The 16,985-nt window shown below is 35.7% G+C and overlaps 1 protein-coding gene across 5 annotated transcripts in view; it reads right to left on the bottom strand.

Annotated features, from left to right (window-relative positions):
* LOC121376398 (F-BAR domain only protein 2-like) overlaps window positions 1–5,118 on the bottom strand; it is a 37,986-nt gene extending 32,868 nt beyond the window's left edge. For all 5 annotated transcript variants that reach the window (XM_041504251.1, XM_041504253.1, XM_041504257.1 and 2 more), the window contains exon 1: window positions 5,057–5,118. In XM_041504251.1, the coding sequence (XP_041360185.1) occupies window positions 5,057–5,083 (27 nt within the window). In that variant the 5' untranslated portion in view covers window positions 5,084–5,118. The remainder of the gene's footprint in view (window positions 1–5,056) is intronic.
* Window positions 5,119–16,985: the final 11,867 nt, after the last annotated feature.

Genomic DNA, 16,985 nt, shown 5'->3' with positions numbered 1-16,985 from the left:
TAATCTAATAGTGACATTTTCAAAATTAAATAAAGTTCTGATTTTGTTTATAAATTTGTTTTATGTATCATAGTCCAACATCTGTACATAATGATATGAAAGATTATTTTGATATTATACTAGGAGGGAGGGAAATGTTTTATTTAACGACGCACTCAACACATTTTATTTACAATTATATGGCGTTAAGGACCACATAGATATTGGAAACCCGCTGTTGCCACTTCATGGGCTACTCTTTTTGATTAGCAGCAAGGGATTTTTTATATGCACCATCCCACAGACAGGATAGTACTTACACCGGCCTTTGTTACACCAGTTGTGGAGCACTGGCTGGAACATGGTATTATACCAGTGACAAAAGTACTACAAATCGATCATAATTTGCTAAGTGCTAGTGATGTTTCCATGATCCTGATATGATCGATTAAACAAATCCATAATCGATTGTGTGGGAAAATGTTAACTGTAACTGTACCTCCAGTTTAGATGATAGTATTGATGTAAATATGTTGGTTTTCACATATACACAGGTCGCAAAGTTCTTGACCAAATAGTCGCATATGCAACTGGACTTTAATTTATAATCAACTAGAAAAAATGTGCAACAGATTTAGCAAAAGAATGACCTGTTTGGTCATGCAGTCGGTTATTTGGTCACGCAGTCTCAAGCTCCGAAGTCTTGTTAGTTGTACATCCAAATTACGACATATTTTGCTGGACTGGGACATGCGCTTTAAATTATACTTGTCGGCATGACAACCTGCTTGGAATCAGTGACATTATCAATCAATCAAGCAGCCAAAACACATGCGTGTTGCATAACAGCGGAAAACCAAAGAAAAGTTAGCACCTTTTTCAAGCGGTAAATTTTTTTTTTTTTGAAATGAATTCAAAATCATTTTGAAAATGATATAAAGGCTGACTTTTTAATATATATGTATGGGGATTCCCATATGATATAAAGGCTGACTTTTTAATATATATGTATGGGGATTCCCATATGATAACTTATTATTGAAAACAGAATCAATTAATTTTTATGCATGTTAAAGTTGTATCAGTTCACTACTTTACAGCTATCACTGCTATGTGCTTAATAATTAAATGTAAGCCAGTTGGATCATTATTATGTATTTAAATTTTAATTTTAATTCAGTTTTAACGTGGCAACTTGACTGCAGTGATTATTTTTATGCATGATCAATTGTCTGTTGATTTGTAAAGCCATGCCATTCCAGGTGTCGCATGACACCCAAGTTCAGCTGCTAAAGTTACATCTGACCCAGATAACCCTCACTGCGATTGATGAATATTTTTTAATACAGCATCATGTAACATACTGTATGGACTAGTACACAAATATGATCATTGTACAAAACAAATTTATCTCATATAGCTAAGTTGGTGTCAACCGATGATGAAACCGATTTCCAACACCACTAACTGCATAATAAAAATAATGATGTTGAATGATGTTGCATATTCACAAGAAAAAACAGTTCATTAAAGTGAGGAAATATTTATTAAATATTACTACTCAAAGATCATAACATGTCAGTGGTAAAGTGTTTATGAAAGTTGCTATGTGGTTCATATAAAAGTTACATAATCTACACATGAACACGGTGAGTGCTCTATTAACTTAACACTGACTTAAATACTGAATTCACTTACTCCTGGTGAAATACAGGTGATGCGCCAGTTCCGGATCACTTCAAACAAAATTGTGAATTCTGTCAACATGCGCGCATATGACTTTAAAAGAAATTCTTGGTAATAAAGATAATCACAGCGTGATATAAAATGTAAATTTAGGTAAACATTTGGCACCAAAAACAGTGTTGTTCGAGCTGGCGTACTTAAGCCAGTTGCGGATCACTTTGTCCAGTTCCGGATCACTTTCGAAAAATAGAGGCTTACGCCTTCAAAAACACTATTTCCAACATGTTAGCACTTTCAGCACGTTCGTGGATCCTGCCGGACATATTTTATGATCATTTGCAACTCCATAGGGTTCCCACCCCCCTGATTACGCCCCTAATTAGCAATTTCTAAAATCAATTGAAAATCAACGATGGCGTCCCATGACGTCAGATATACGGGGCGTGTGTCAAAAGTAAAGGTGCGCGATCCTTATTATTTTCGTTGTGTACTTTCATTGTTTCAACAAGTTGAATTATATTTGATTTCTGGCATTCTAGTATATAATAATAATAATTAATATTATTATTACTAATAATAAATAATTGTTTTCATTTATTATCGTATATATCAATAATAATAATAATAATAATAAATATTATTATTATTATTATATTGATGACATTTAAAACTGAAAGGAACAAAGGCTTGAAAATAGAAAGAAATGACATATCAGCAAAATATCAACTTTGGGACTGTTTAGTATTTAGTATTTATTTTAGTATTTTACGGGGGCGAATTATGCTTTAGGTGGGGGTCCGAAACAATATGTAAATGTTTATAATTTGAAATTATAATTTTTGCAGGTTATCTACGTGGTGGGGGTAGTTTTTTTTTTTAGCCGGATATAGGCTAATCCGCCCGTTTAAATATTAAAATTAAACAAATAATTTTGAAGCAGGACGGTTAGACCCCTTGTTAATAATGATACATTTTAATATAGTGACACACACTAAACAGTCACAAAAGTCGATTATTAATTATTATTTTTGACGTGTTGTTCCATTTGCCCTTTTCTGGTTAGTCTCCCACCCACCCGCAAAATAATTCCTGGATCTGCTCCTGAAAACAGAATTATTTTCAACGACGGTCTAAAGGCTAGGGCTAGCTCAGATTGACCGTGTGAATACACAGATCAGTGGCCGACTGACTCTCCTGCATCAGAATGCGATTGTGTAAAACAAAAATTCCACTGAAAAAACATAATCCACCCTACAGACTGTTTAAATGCGAACTATAATTAAGCCGAATAAGAGATTTTCACTTCGTTGACAAAACCAAATAGAGGACCCCTTCCCCCTCTCTCCCAAAGTCGAGCAGTCGAGTAGTCGAGTATGCGAAAAGCACGTGCAATGGCACATGCGAAACAGACCACTGGCGGTGGCATGGTTTTATAAAGGTCCTCATGTCAAACTTGTGCCGATTCTTTTCTTTGTACAGTAAACTTTTTTTTTTTTTCAATCAATGAATGAAGCAATGGGGTGGACGGCTCTCACACTGAGGGGGGCGGGCAACATTACTGAATAGTCTTATGGGGCAAATACAAGACACGTGTGCAGCGATTTGAGCGATTCTAGACTGGCGATGTAACAGGTCATACGGGCTCCTATTTTTGTAGGGGGCAGGGCACACTAATTTTTGCCTGAATTAAACGAAAATGGAATTTTAAAAAACTACATTTGATTTATATTAGCCATATTTGTGAATGACTGCGGCTGGTATTTGTACGAATGGCTAATTACACGTAGACCCACAAATACAAAGTGAGAGACAAGTGGACGAACACTTAAAATCGTAGTTTCAGTTTATAAAATACGTGTCTTTACATTATATACATATTGTCATTACCTGTAGAAAACAAAAATAATACAAGAAAAATAGGTGGAACTACAACGATTAATATAATATTTTGTAGAGGATGACTGGCCATGGGACGAACAGTCTAGGGCTACTATGACATGGGCCCCGAGACATACAGAGTCGAATTATTATGAACTAGTGGTTAAAATGACGAATCAAGAGAGGTTTAAGAAGAAAATAATAATAATAATAATAATAATAATAATAATTATTATTATTATCATGGAGAAAAAAATTCCACCGTGTTCAACGTTTTTGAGTCTTGAGATAAACCCTGCGTTCATTGCCCCATCTAGCGGCAATTACAACGTAAATACTTCCGTTTTGCGAGTGATCCGCAACTGGCGTATCAAGTGTGTCCCCTTTGAGGAGTTACAGTAAGTCGTTTACAGCATCACTTTTCATAAAACTAGTCATGCACAATCCATATATGTTTCCCCTACTCGTACTATAAAATTTCAAAGGATATAAAAAGAAAAACATCAAAAACTTCATCTCTTTTTAAACGTCTTCTTTTTTTCATGTCGTCTGTTCGTGTCAAGTTTTAATAGTGGTTATGTATCGCCGTCCAAAATAAAACCAAGACTATATACTGTTACAGTTATTTTACGTACAATTTCAAGAAACATGTATTATTTGTTTGTTAGAATATTTGTTTAATGAAATTTACACAGAAATGACTAAAAAATGAATATACCGACAGACTGATCGGTAACTACAGGTGATCCGGAAGTGATCCGGAACTGGTGCATCATCTGTACTCAAATAGATGGCATTCAGAAATTGTAACTTGATTTAGCATTTGGTTTAAATCGCTATGTGCAGGGTCATAATGTTGAAACACTTGCAGTGACATTTGACTTATATTTTTGTAGGGGGTAAATGTATTTCAAAAATGGGTAATAATTTATAAAGCTACCCTACTGAATATCATGTAACAGTGACATGTTTAAAATCAAATACAAAGTTCTCTATTCCACCTCTAGTTGTAACCTGATGTTTATTTTTTTTATAATCAAATGACAATGCATAATATAAATTACCTCTTGATACACAAAATGTAAATGTTTTGTATTTAAGTGTTGATGTGTGACCTATATCTATTTTAATTCATGTCACATTCATGATTTTGGGTCAAGGGAGGTGTGTCAAAACGGTTCACTTCACTTCCGCCAATAATAGGCGTTTTAAGTAATCACTTCTGGTCGTTATTATTCAAGGAAAAAGCGATACATATTAAAAATATTTAATTTGTTATAAATAATCCAATTTAACACATTCGACACGAACGGTAAATAATTAATGATGCGTAAGCCAAACTTAGCGTTTAAAACGCAAACACATCAGACACCGATCGGCGATCTTCACTTGCATCTTCATCAGTCTGGACATACAGACAGTGGATTTGGGTGCATTTACCGTGTTAATTGGGAGAGAAGTGTGTGATTGGATATTGGTTCGATCTATTTGGTAAATAATCATTGGCACTCACCCAAAAATTATCAGCGAAGGTTGACATTCTTAATCAACCTGCATTTGTATCGACGGGAATATGGCGTTTATTTAGATTGTAATACGCATGCGCAATATCAAAAAGTGAGGTGCGAGTTTCCGCACGATAGAAATTATTTATAAAAGGTGAAAACGAAACAAGGATTTATTATTCCTATTAAAACATTACAAGCACTTCATAATGTAATATTTGTTTTAATAAGAAAATGAAAGCAATGTTCATTTAGTAATGGTGGATTTTAACCAACGTCTATATATTTTTGATGATGAGACAAACTACAGCCACTAAGACTACTATTTTTAGACCATGACATATGCGTTTTTTCAACTGGTACATACACTTTGAACAGAGAGGGCAATATATACCACAGCGTTTGATAAATATAACATTTATCCATATCTGATGAGTGCTTTGCCATTAATAGCATTTGTCACAATTAGCCTATTATTGGTGATATCTTTTAAAAATAGGCTCTGTAGCTAAATTAGGGATAGAAGTAGTGAGGTGGAGAGAGAGAGAGAGAGAGAGAGAGAGATAGGGAGAAATAGAGAGAGAGAGAGAATTAGTACAGCACTCCAACCTTGTAGAAAATGGAACTCTTTCAGATGAAACATGTTCAATACATAGATGCTTATATATATATATATATATATATATATATATATATATATATATATTACAAAAATTAAATCGAGAGTACCTGTATTTTAAATTGTTCTTTGTACTTTGTAGTGTTCTAATTATAATTGTTTGAGTTATGCAAACTAATCAAGATTTAGACTCCATTAAGCAGTCACCTGCCTTTACTGGATTATATTAGATACAGTATTACAAATTAACCTGTAAATTTTGTTTTGTTTAACAACACCACTTAAGCACATTGAATCATCTCAGCAACATCCCATCGCTTTGCCATTAATAGCATTTGTCACAATTAGCCTATTATTGATGATATCTTTTAAAAATAGGCGCTGTAGCTAAATTAGGGATAGAAGTAGTGAGGTGGAGTGAGAGAGAGAGAGAGAGAGAGAGAAAAATAGAGAGAGAGAGAGAATTAGTACAGCACTCCAAGCTTGTAGAAAATGGAACTCTTTCAGATGAAACATGTTCAATACATAGATGCATATATATATATATATATATATATATAATATATATTACAAACATTAAATCGAGAGTACCTGTATTTTAAATTGTTCTTTGTACTTTGTAGTGTTCTAATTATAATTGTTTAAGTTATGCAAACTAATCAAGATTTAGAGTAAAAACCACACACACGTACTCTAGGCCTAATCAACCTTATATCTCTCAGATTTGTTCAAACTGTAACAAATACCAGTCACCTGCCTTTAGATTATATTAGATACCGTATTACAAATTAACCTGTAAAGTTTGTTTTGTTTAACAACACCACTTGAGCACATTGAATCATCGGCTACTGGATGTTAAACAGTTGGTAATTTTGACATTTAGTCGGAGAAAACCTGCTACATTTTTTCATTAGTAGCAAGGGATCTTTTTATATGCACCATCCCACAGACAGGATAACACATACCATGGCCTTTGATATACCAGTAGCTGGAATGATAAATAGCCCAGTGGGCCCACCGATGGGGATCGATCTCAGAATGACCGCACATCAAGTGAATGCTTTACCACTAGGCTACATCCCACCCCAATTAACCTGTAATAAGCTGTTTTAAATATTATTTTCAAGCTTATGTCAAATTAAGGTTCAAGCATACTGTCCTGGGACACATTTGTCTCAAGAGGTATATTTTATTTAACTCTTGGGTGGCTGTTTTTATTGATTGTATTGTATGCATTTAAAATATGCACATTCATGTGTATAAAGATCACATTATCATGCAGTGTTATATTAAAGTATGTGCTGTTCTGTCTGTAGAAAGATGCATATAAAAAAAACCTTGCTGCTAATGGAATTCCTGTCCTGGATAGAGGAGCCTGCTCCCATGATAGGTGTGTGCTTGTTCTGAATGTGCATGTTAAACACTATGACTTGAATTAGTAAATGTTTGACATCCAATAGCTGATGATCAATATAAAACCGTGAATGTGTCACAGTTAAAAGTTTACCAGCCTCAGTGGCGTCGTGGTTAGGCCATCGGTCTACAGGCTGGTAGGTACTGGGTTCGGATCCCAGTCAAGGCATGGGATTTTTAATTCAGATACCGACTCCAAACCCTGAGTGAGTGCTCCACAAGGCTCAATGGGTAGGTGTAAACCACTTGCACCGACCAGTGATCCATAACTGGTTCAACAAAAGCCATGTTTTGTGCTATCCTGCCTGTGGGAAGCGCAAATAAAAGATCCCTTGCTGCTAATCGGAAAGAGTAGCCCATGTAGTGGCGACAGCGGGTTTCCTCTCAAGATCTGTGTGGTCCTTAACCATATGTCTGACGCCATATAACCTTAAATAAAATGTGTTGAGTGCATTGTTAAATAAAACATTTCTTTCTTTTTCTTTCAGTTAAAAGTTTAACAATATTTTTATGGACTATTTTATAGCATCAAACATCAGCTATTGGATATCAAATATTTGGTAATTCCAGCATGTAGTCTACAGAGAAAATCCGCAACATTTTCCATTACCTGTAGTAGCAAGGGAACTTTTATATGCACTTCCCACAGACAGGACAGCACATTCCACAGCCTTTGAAATACTTGTCATGGGTCACTGGTGGGATGGAAGAAAACCAGATGGGAATGATATATCAAAGGCTGTGATATGAAATGTCCTATTTGTAGGGGAAGTAGAATATTTAGTAGGTGCAGTAAGGTTGTTTTCCTTACTATCAAAACCAGGTGTCACAATAATTATGTTAAACACAAAATGGCCAGAGATTTAAACAAAAAGAAGACGTGATAGTAAACAAATATTCCTTTCTTTTCTTTGCTACAGTTATGGTTTTATTGGCAATATTTTTGTAAAGTACACAAGGACTATAAAGACTGAGTTCATTTATCCATCACTGAAGAAAAATTATACAACATTACTGGCCTCGGTGGTGTTGTGGTTAGGCCATCGGACATTAGGCTGGTAGGTACAGGGTTCACAGCCCGGTACCGTTTCCCACCCAGAGCGAGTTTTAACGGATAAGTGTAAGACCACTACAGCCTCTTTTGTCTCACTAACCACTAACAACTAACAACTAACATCTAACCCACTGTCCTGGACAGAGAGCTCAGATAGCTGAGGTGTGTGCCCAGGACAGCATGCTTGAACCTTATTTGGATATAAGCATGGAAATAATTTAAAAGAAAGAAAGAAAGATACTCCATTACCGGTATATTGAAAACCATGGTATGATATCCTAAAATGAAAGATGATTAATTCATGGGGGTTTTCTCTTGTGAATGGTTGCTGGTTAATAAGAAACATTCACCAACTTTCCGATATTTATTTGATTAGTACATAAATAATAACTATCTGGTATTTACATTTTCAGTCCAAAAGTGTTTGTTTTTTCAATGCCATGCTATAAATTACGATAATGTAGTCAACATACTCCCACAAAAAGTAAAAGAATTATGACTGTCATTAGGCTTAGCAGAATAAAATGTTGGGTTTTTGCTACATTTTCCTATAATAGTCTAGGTAGGCCAAAAAATAAAGAAAAAAATATTATTTTAAAAAGTAATAAATAAACTGAACAAATACTGAAGTTTCTAGTTTCAGGATATTTATGTAAATAAATTCTGAATTATAATTTGGAAAGTATTTTATTGTTATGGCACAAAAAAATTGGTAGTAGCAAAAACCAAACAACTTGTTCTGTTATGTCGTAAGTATTTAATTAAATCTCAAATTGCAAAACAAGCTCTGCAGTTTCCTTAAAATAACCAACAATGAAAAGAAAATGAATATTCGTATTACATATATAACCCCATTTTGGTCTATTAATGCAAATTGAAATATATTTAGTTAAATAGTTTATTATATTATCAAGTCATTTATGTTGTTTTACAAGTCAGGTTGATGAAAGGGAAGCGCCTTGTCGTAAATGCATCTTTCCAACATGTTTGAGTTTACTGTCCCTTTAACAGATATATTGATTTGGGGTTTTCATATTCATGACTGGCCATTCTATATCAGAAAGACTATAGTATAAAAATGAATGAAAATGCAAAATGCTACAAAGACTGAGTATTCAGGTTATTCAGGTTGAAGATCAAGCTGATACCATGTTTAAATGTTATCAAGGTTGGTTGACCCTTTCAGTTAAAACAATTCTTCTGTCACCCTAGAGAAAGGAAGGAAATGTTTTATTTAACGACACATTCAACACATTTTATTTATGGTTATATGGCGTCGGACATATGGTTAAGGACCACACAGATATTGAGAGAGGAAACCCACTATGGCCACTTCATGGGCTACTCTTTTCAATTAGCAGCAAGGGATCTTTTATATGCACCATTTCACAGGATAACACATACCATGGCCTTTGATATACAAGTCATGGTGCACTGGCTGGAGCGAGAAATAGCCCACCAATGGGGATCGATCCCACATTGATCGCACATTAAGCGAACACTTTCTGTCACCCTAGAGATGCATTTTATTCTTGTCATTTTAATACATTTAAAAACATACTTTCCAATTTAACATGGGTTGATTGTTTTGTCAGTGGCCTATATTTCTTCCTTCTGAGCTGTCTCAACTTCTCTTCACATCTGTAGTGAATGCACATCCTTACTCCCATCTAGTGCTTGTGTCCATTATTATTAATAAAGCTGGTTTGTCCAGCAGAATTAACTTGCAAAATATGCTATATGGTTGTACCGGGGCCGGACGTAGCCCGGTGGTAAATCACTCACTTGATGTGCAGTCGGTCTAGGATTGATCCCCATTTGTGGGCCCATTGGGCTATTTCTCATTCCAGCCGTGTACCACAACTGGTATATCAAAGGTCGTGGTATCCTGTCTTTGGGATGGTGTATATAAAAGATCCCTTGCTACTAGTTGAATGACTGTGTCAAAATGACTAAATGTTTGACATCCAATAGTCGATGATTAATAAACAATCAATGTGCTCTAGTGGTGTCGTTAAACAAAACAAACTTTAACGTGGTTGTACTAGTCTGAGTGGCACATTGGTTAAGTCATCAGCCTTTAAGCTGGTTGGTACCAAGTTCACATCCCAGTTCTTTCTTGTATTCACAATGAGCCTTCATAGTTCCATGTGGAAGTATAAGATTACTGGTCCAACTTCTCTGTCACAAACCACTAACAACTAAACGTTAATTCCTGACCTAGTCAAACAATCCAGATGGCTGAGGTGTATGCCCAGGATAGTGTATAAGTGGATAAGTGGATATAAGTGGATATAAGCAGAAAAATTAAATTTAATTAATTAAATTAATTTACATTGTTGCAGGTACCAAAAGTAACAACTAGTATGTTTGTGAATGATGGCTGTGTAGCAGGATAGCCAAATGGGCAACCATTAATAATAGATAGAGACGAGGATTGGATGTGGACTTAAGTGTAAAATATGTTGGAACTTAGAAGGTGCTGCTAAATAGAAGTGAGGAATGAAAGGAAAATGGTAAAAAAAAAAAAAAAAAAAAAAAATTAGTATTAAAAGGATATGGTTTTATTTTATTACTTATTCTTTTAGTTTTTTTCCGACCAATCTGATTTAGTGAGTTACATAACAATACAGTATTTGTCATAGAAGTTGTATTTGTTGTGAGTTGTATTTAAAGTTAATTTCACTTATCACAATGATACTTCTTGGGTGATCTTGAAAGGTCAAACATGTAGATACAGTCCTGTTGGTGTTATATTTTAAATAGATTGTAGATAAAAGACCTATTTTTAAATACACCTTAAAGTATAACTTTTAATTAATTAATTATTATTTTTTATGACAGCTTTTAAATTGGATGAGGTTCAGTATCATTCTGATCACTGGTGTTATCATCAGATAAGTGTTTGATTCTATGTTCAGTATTATTGTTAACATTTACTGGACTGTATTTATCATATTCATCCAACTCGACCAATACATGTCAAACATTTGGAAATATTGACATATAGTCTTACAGAGGAAACCCGCTACATTTTTCTGTTAGTAGCAATGGATGTTTTATATGCACCATTCCCACACAGGATAGCACATACCACAACCTTTGATATGACAGTCATTGTGCACTGGATGGGACGAGAAATAGCCCAATGGCTCCACCAACAGGGATTGATCCCAGACCTACTGTGCATCAGGCGGGCACTTTACCACTGGACTATGTCGCGCTCATCATCTAAGACATACTGTTTCTTCCGTTTCCACTGTTCTTAGTCTTGGTCTTCTATTTTGAATTCCAAAATGTGCCTCAAAGAGTAGGCCTACTTCAGGCTCTTGTAAAATTAAAATATACATCTGTAAGGAAAGAAAACCAACTCCTTCTATACAAATGATGTGAAGTGATTAAAGTGAACAGATATTATAATAATTTAATAATAATTATTATCACACGCACGCACGCACATACACACACAGCAATAATAATAATAATAAAATTGGTTGAGGGAAAAACAACCTTTCGAGAATTGATCTACTATACCTCCTCATGTTAATCTCTAGACCAGCTTATGCAATGATATCATGACGTATAATAAAGGTTTATAAATGAAATGTAAAGTAGACATTGGTTTGAATAATACAAAAAAGTCTCCCACCCTATCAATGTACAAATAGTGACTATATTTGCACTGGGCTATATGCTTTACACATGACAATCTGGTTAAAATGTATTTTAATTGTGTTATTTTTTTACGTGTATTATTAATATGGAATTTATGGACCACCACACATCGTTTCCAGTTGTTGGAGTTGTTTTTCTTGAATATTGGTCATTCACAAGTTATTTGGATGTTCCGTGTCAAAATACATACCGCATCAAAAAGGTTAGAATATTACAGTATGCACATGTAAGCTAAAACTAAAACTAAAAACTTCACTATATATTGAATTTAATGTTTGTATTTTAATAATACATGTATATATATATTAGGTTATGTCATCATTATTTTTACACTACACGAGATTGTTGCTTATCTGCATCAAAACCCATACCGCGAGGATATTAAAGTACTGATGGTATCACTAACGATCTCGACCAATGTTCACAGGTACAAAATACAAAATAGTAACCAAACACTATTGTACATACAGATATATGTTTACTTAAAACTGATCTTCATGTAAAGAAGAAGATGTCATCTTCTAAATTCTTCAAAACAAACAATTCAAACAGCATGTCAACTTGTACTTCCGCGTTCACATGTGACGTCAAACTTTGAACCGCGTTTACTCGGTTTCCGACGTCATGCTAAGTTGTAGGTTTTCGTGTGTGACAGCTCATATAGTCTTAAAAAGGAAACCTGCTACATTTTTTCATTAGTAGCAAGGGATCTTTTATATGCATCATCACACAGGCAGGATACCACATACCACAACCTTTGATATACCAGTATGGCTGGAACGAGAAATAGCTCAATTGGGCCCACCAATGGGGATCGATCCTTGACCAACCATGCATCAGGTGAACTTTTTACGGCTGAGATTTGTATGTTTTGAGTTTATAAACATTGTGTGTACTATGTTAAAGTGAATATGTGATAAAATACAGTCATATGTATGGAAATTGACCCATTGGGCTATTTCTCGTTCCAGCCAGTGCTCCACAACTGGTGTAACAAAGGCCGTGGTATGTACTATCCTGTCTGTGGGATGGTGCATATAAAAGATCCCTTGCTGCTAATTGTAAAAGAATAGCCCATGAAGTGGCAACGGCGGGTTTCCTCTCTCAATATCTGTGTGGTCCTTAACCATATGTCTGACGCCATATAACCGTAAATAAAATGTGTTGAGTGCGTCGTTAAATAAAATATTTCCTTCCTTTATATATTGAAATTGCACCTCTTGTAAACACACTATCACTGAGCTAAAATTGTATCAGCTCAATGTATGACTTAGAATCAAATGCCGTGCCATGTGCTATCCTGTATGTTTGGAAAATGCACATGGAAAATGTTTTGCTGGGTTTTTTTATCTCTTAATAAAATGAAAACTAATGTCAAAGTAATTGAGGGTGAAATCATTTAAGTGTACAAGAATAAGCAAATCTTAGCATTTGTTTTTGGAAAATCAACTAGCCTGAAAACCTTTCACCATGTATTTCCATCATTTGACTCGTAAAACTGGGTGGAATTTATGGAATTTCATCAGGGGCTACTTACAATATGTTTGTAAGAGGTATTGTGGACTTATAGTATACATGGTATGACATATAGTATGTACCATATCCCCCTAAGACATTTATTATGAAAATTATCTGTATGAATTTGGTGTTTATACCAACCTCAGTGGCGTCGTGGCAGGCCATCGTGCTACAGGCTGGTAGGTACTGGGTTCGGATCCCAGTCGAAGCATGGGATTTTTAATCCAGATACCGACTTCAAACCCTGAGTGAGTGCTCTGCAAGGTTCATTGGGTAGGTGTAAACCACTTGCACCGACCAGTGATCCATAACTGGTTCAACAAAGGCCATGGTTTGTGCTATCCTGCCTGTGGGAAGGGCAAATAAAAGATCCCTTGCTGCTAATCGGAAGAGTAGCCTATGTAGTGGCGACAGCGGGTTTCCTCTCAAAATCTGTGTGGTCCTTAACCATATGTCTAATGCCATATAACCGTAAATTTCTTTCTTTCTTTCATTTCTTTCTTTGGTGTTTATGTTCTGTTTTTATATTTTGATGGTGCAAAGAGTTTGGTGTATGTAATAAAAGAAAAAAAATAGAAAAACAAGAAAGATAATGGCTAGGTGACATTGAGGTAAAAGAAAAAAAGAGTAAAATAAAGATAATGGCTAGGTGACATTGAAGTAGAGTACGTGATCATAAACAGACCAAAGGTTACAGTAACTATGCCAGCCTAATACCTGGGCTGTGTTCAAGATATAGATTCTGTAGCAAGCACCTACTAGTTCAAATGGTTCTCATCCTGTCATATTTTTTTAATATTAAGCTCTAAAACCAGTCTAGTAAATAATTTTAATGCCATGGAGATCTCATGTTAGATGAACACAAAACTATTTTAAAGATAACAAAAATCAGGTTTCAGTTTGACAAAGTTAAAGTTTGTTTTGTTTAAGGACACCACTAGAGCACATTGATTTATTAATCATTGGCTGTTGAATGTCAAACATTTGGTCAGTTTGACATATAGTCTTAAAGAAAAAACCTTCTACATTTTTGCATTAGTAGCATGGGATCTTTTATATGCACCATCCTACAGACAGGATAGCACATATCACAGCCTTTGATTTACCAGTCGTGGTGCACTGGCTGGGATAACAAATATCCCAGTGGGCCCACTGATTGGGATCGATCCCAGACCGACGGCACATCTAGTGAGCACTTTACCACTGGACTACGTCACACCCTTGAGTTTGATAACAACCCTATCTAAAAGATTAAATTTGCTCTTTTCAAGTGATTTGTTGTTGTACTTTTATCTTGTATTTAAATTTGGATATTTTATCTGACACAGTAAGCAGTCACTGTTATTGGACTTGTCTCATAGCAAAAGGTCAAATAAATATGGCAAATTCCATGAGTGAGATTTTGACATTTTAATACTGGGTTGTAGGAGGCTACCCTGATCTGATTCTAAGCTAGATCTAGAACAATCTTTTGTTGTGTTTGTTCTCTTGATAACGTTGCTATATACCTGTATGGCAACCATTTCACTGTCTAGGTATGTCTAGCTCAGCTTACAAACCTGTTTCCAGTAGAAGCAGGATATGTGTATCAGTAGTCGGCCAACTGCTTCAGATAGATTTGAACTGATAGCCCAGATAGCAGAGGTGTGTGGTCAGGGACAGCATGCTTGAACCTTCTTTAGATATGAGCTTGAAAATAAAGTCAGTAGGTCTGTGATAAAGTGCTCACCTGGAGTGTAGTGGGCCACAGAATCGATCACTCAGTGGTACATCAAAAGCAATGGTATGTGCTGTCCTATCTTTGGTAAAGTGCATGTAAAACATTTCCTTCACCAGTGCCCCACAAATGGGTACATCAAAACCCATGGTGTGTACTGTCCTGTCTTTGGAAAAGTGCATATAAAAGATCCCTTACTGCTTTTCATTATGATTAGCTCACACAACAGCAGTGGGATTCCTCTCTGTCTCAGTCTCTCTATTTCTGTCTCTTTCAAACTACCGTAGTGGTGGAATGTAGTTCAATGGAAAAGCATTCGCAATGAGTCACACGATTAATTAACCCTGATGGAATTGTTTTTTCCCCATACCCATCAAAGACTATGGTATGTACTGTCCTGTCTTTGGAAAGATGTGTATAAAAGATCCCTTGCTGGTAGGAGTAGCCTATGATGGCAGTGTTGTTGATTTTTCTCTAAAGTAAATGTTGAAATATAACCACATGTTAGTAGCCTGTACTGACAGCAGTTTATTTATCTTTTTTTCTAAACTAAATATTGAAATAACCACACTTAGTCACCAAATAGCCATAGTTTAACATGTGTTTAGGTGCAATGAAACAAACATTCCAGGGACGGGACATAGACCAGTGGTAAATTGCTCACCTGATACGCAGTCGGTCTAGGATCGATCCCCGTTTGTGGGCCAATTGCGTTATTTCTTGTTCCAGCCAGTACATCACAACTGGTGTGGTATATCAAAGGTCATGGTATGTGCTATCCTGTCTGTTGGATGATGCATATAAAAGATCCCTTGCTACTAATGGAAAAATGTAGGACATTTCTTCTCTAAGACTATATGTCAAAATTACCAAATGTTTGAAGTCTAATAGCCAATAATGAATAAATCAATGTGCTCTATTGGTGTTGTTAAAGAAAACAAACTTTCAAACATTCCTTTTCTTTCATTTGTGCTTGAGGTACAATGGGACAGACCTATCAGTGCTCCATGATAGATTTGTCAAAGGTAAAGAACTGATTGCTGTTAATCAAAGGAGCAGCTTGATGTGCCAGAAATGTCTCATTTCAGTTGAATCAGTATTTTGAATACAAAACCAAAGACGGAATATTTCAAAGATTGTTTAATGTCATATAAGCTTGTACAATGTGAAATTTTTAAATCAATGTTTTACATGTACCAAAATAAACTTATATAAGATAAATCTGAACAACAAAACCATAATCAGGGCCAAATCTCTACATAAATGGGTATTTGGTAAAATAGTGGTTGATTCCATGAATCTCTATCAAGTGCCTCGTCTATAGGAGGACAGCTATTCCCAAGGAGATTCTTTACTGGAGATTTCATTCATCCTGCATTGCCACAAAGAGGACTTCCACTCCCAGACTAGTTTACTAAATGAAAGAAAGAAATGTTTTATTTAACAACGCACTCAACACATTTTATTTACGGTTATATGGCGTCAGACATATGGTTAAGGACCACATAGATTTTGAGAGGAAACCCGCTGTCGCCACTACATGGGCTACTCTTTCCGATTAGCAGCAAGGGATCTTTTATTTGCGCTTCCCACAGGCAGGATAGCACAAACCATGGCCTTTGTTGAACCAGTTATGGATCACTGGTCAGTGCAAGTGGTTTACACCTACCCATTGAGCCTTGCGGAGCACTCACTCAGGGCTTGGAGTCGGTATCTGGATTAAAAATCCCATGCTTCGACTGGGATCCGAACCCAGTACCTACCAGCCTGTAGACCAATGGCCTACCACAACGCCACTGAGGCCAGTTTACTAAATGAAAACTAGCACTAGACAGAGCTCATTGGAATAACTACATCTGTGATGACATGCACTCATTAATCACTGTCATAGCAGTGAGAAAGGTGAGCATATCCTGTCCCACCCCCCACCCCCACCTCCAC

This window comes from Gigantopelta aegis, chromosome 6 (assembly GCF_016097555.1).
Source record: "Gigantopelta aegis isolate Gae_Host chromosome 6, Gae_host_genome, whole genome shotgun sequence".
NCBI lineage: Eukaryota > Metazoa > Mollusca > Gastropoda > Neomphalida > Peltospiridae > Gigantopelta > Gigantopelta aegis.
Note: the sequence above shows the minus strand (reverse complement) of the source record. Positions and strands in the feature narration are given on the sequence as shown.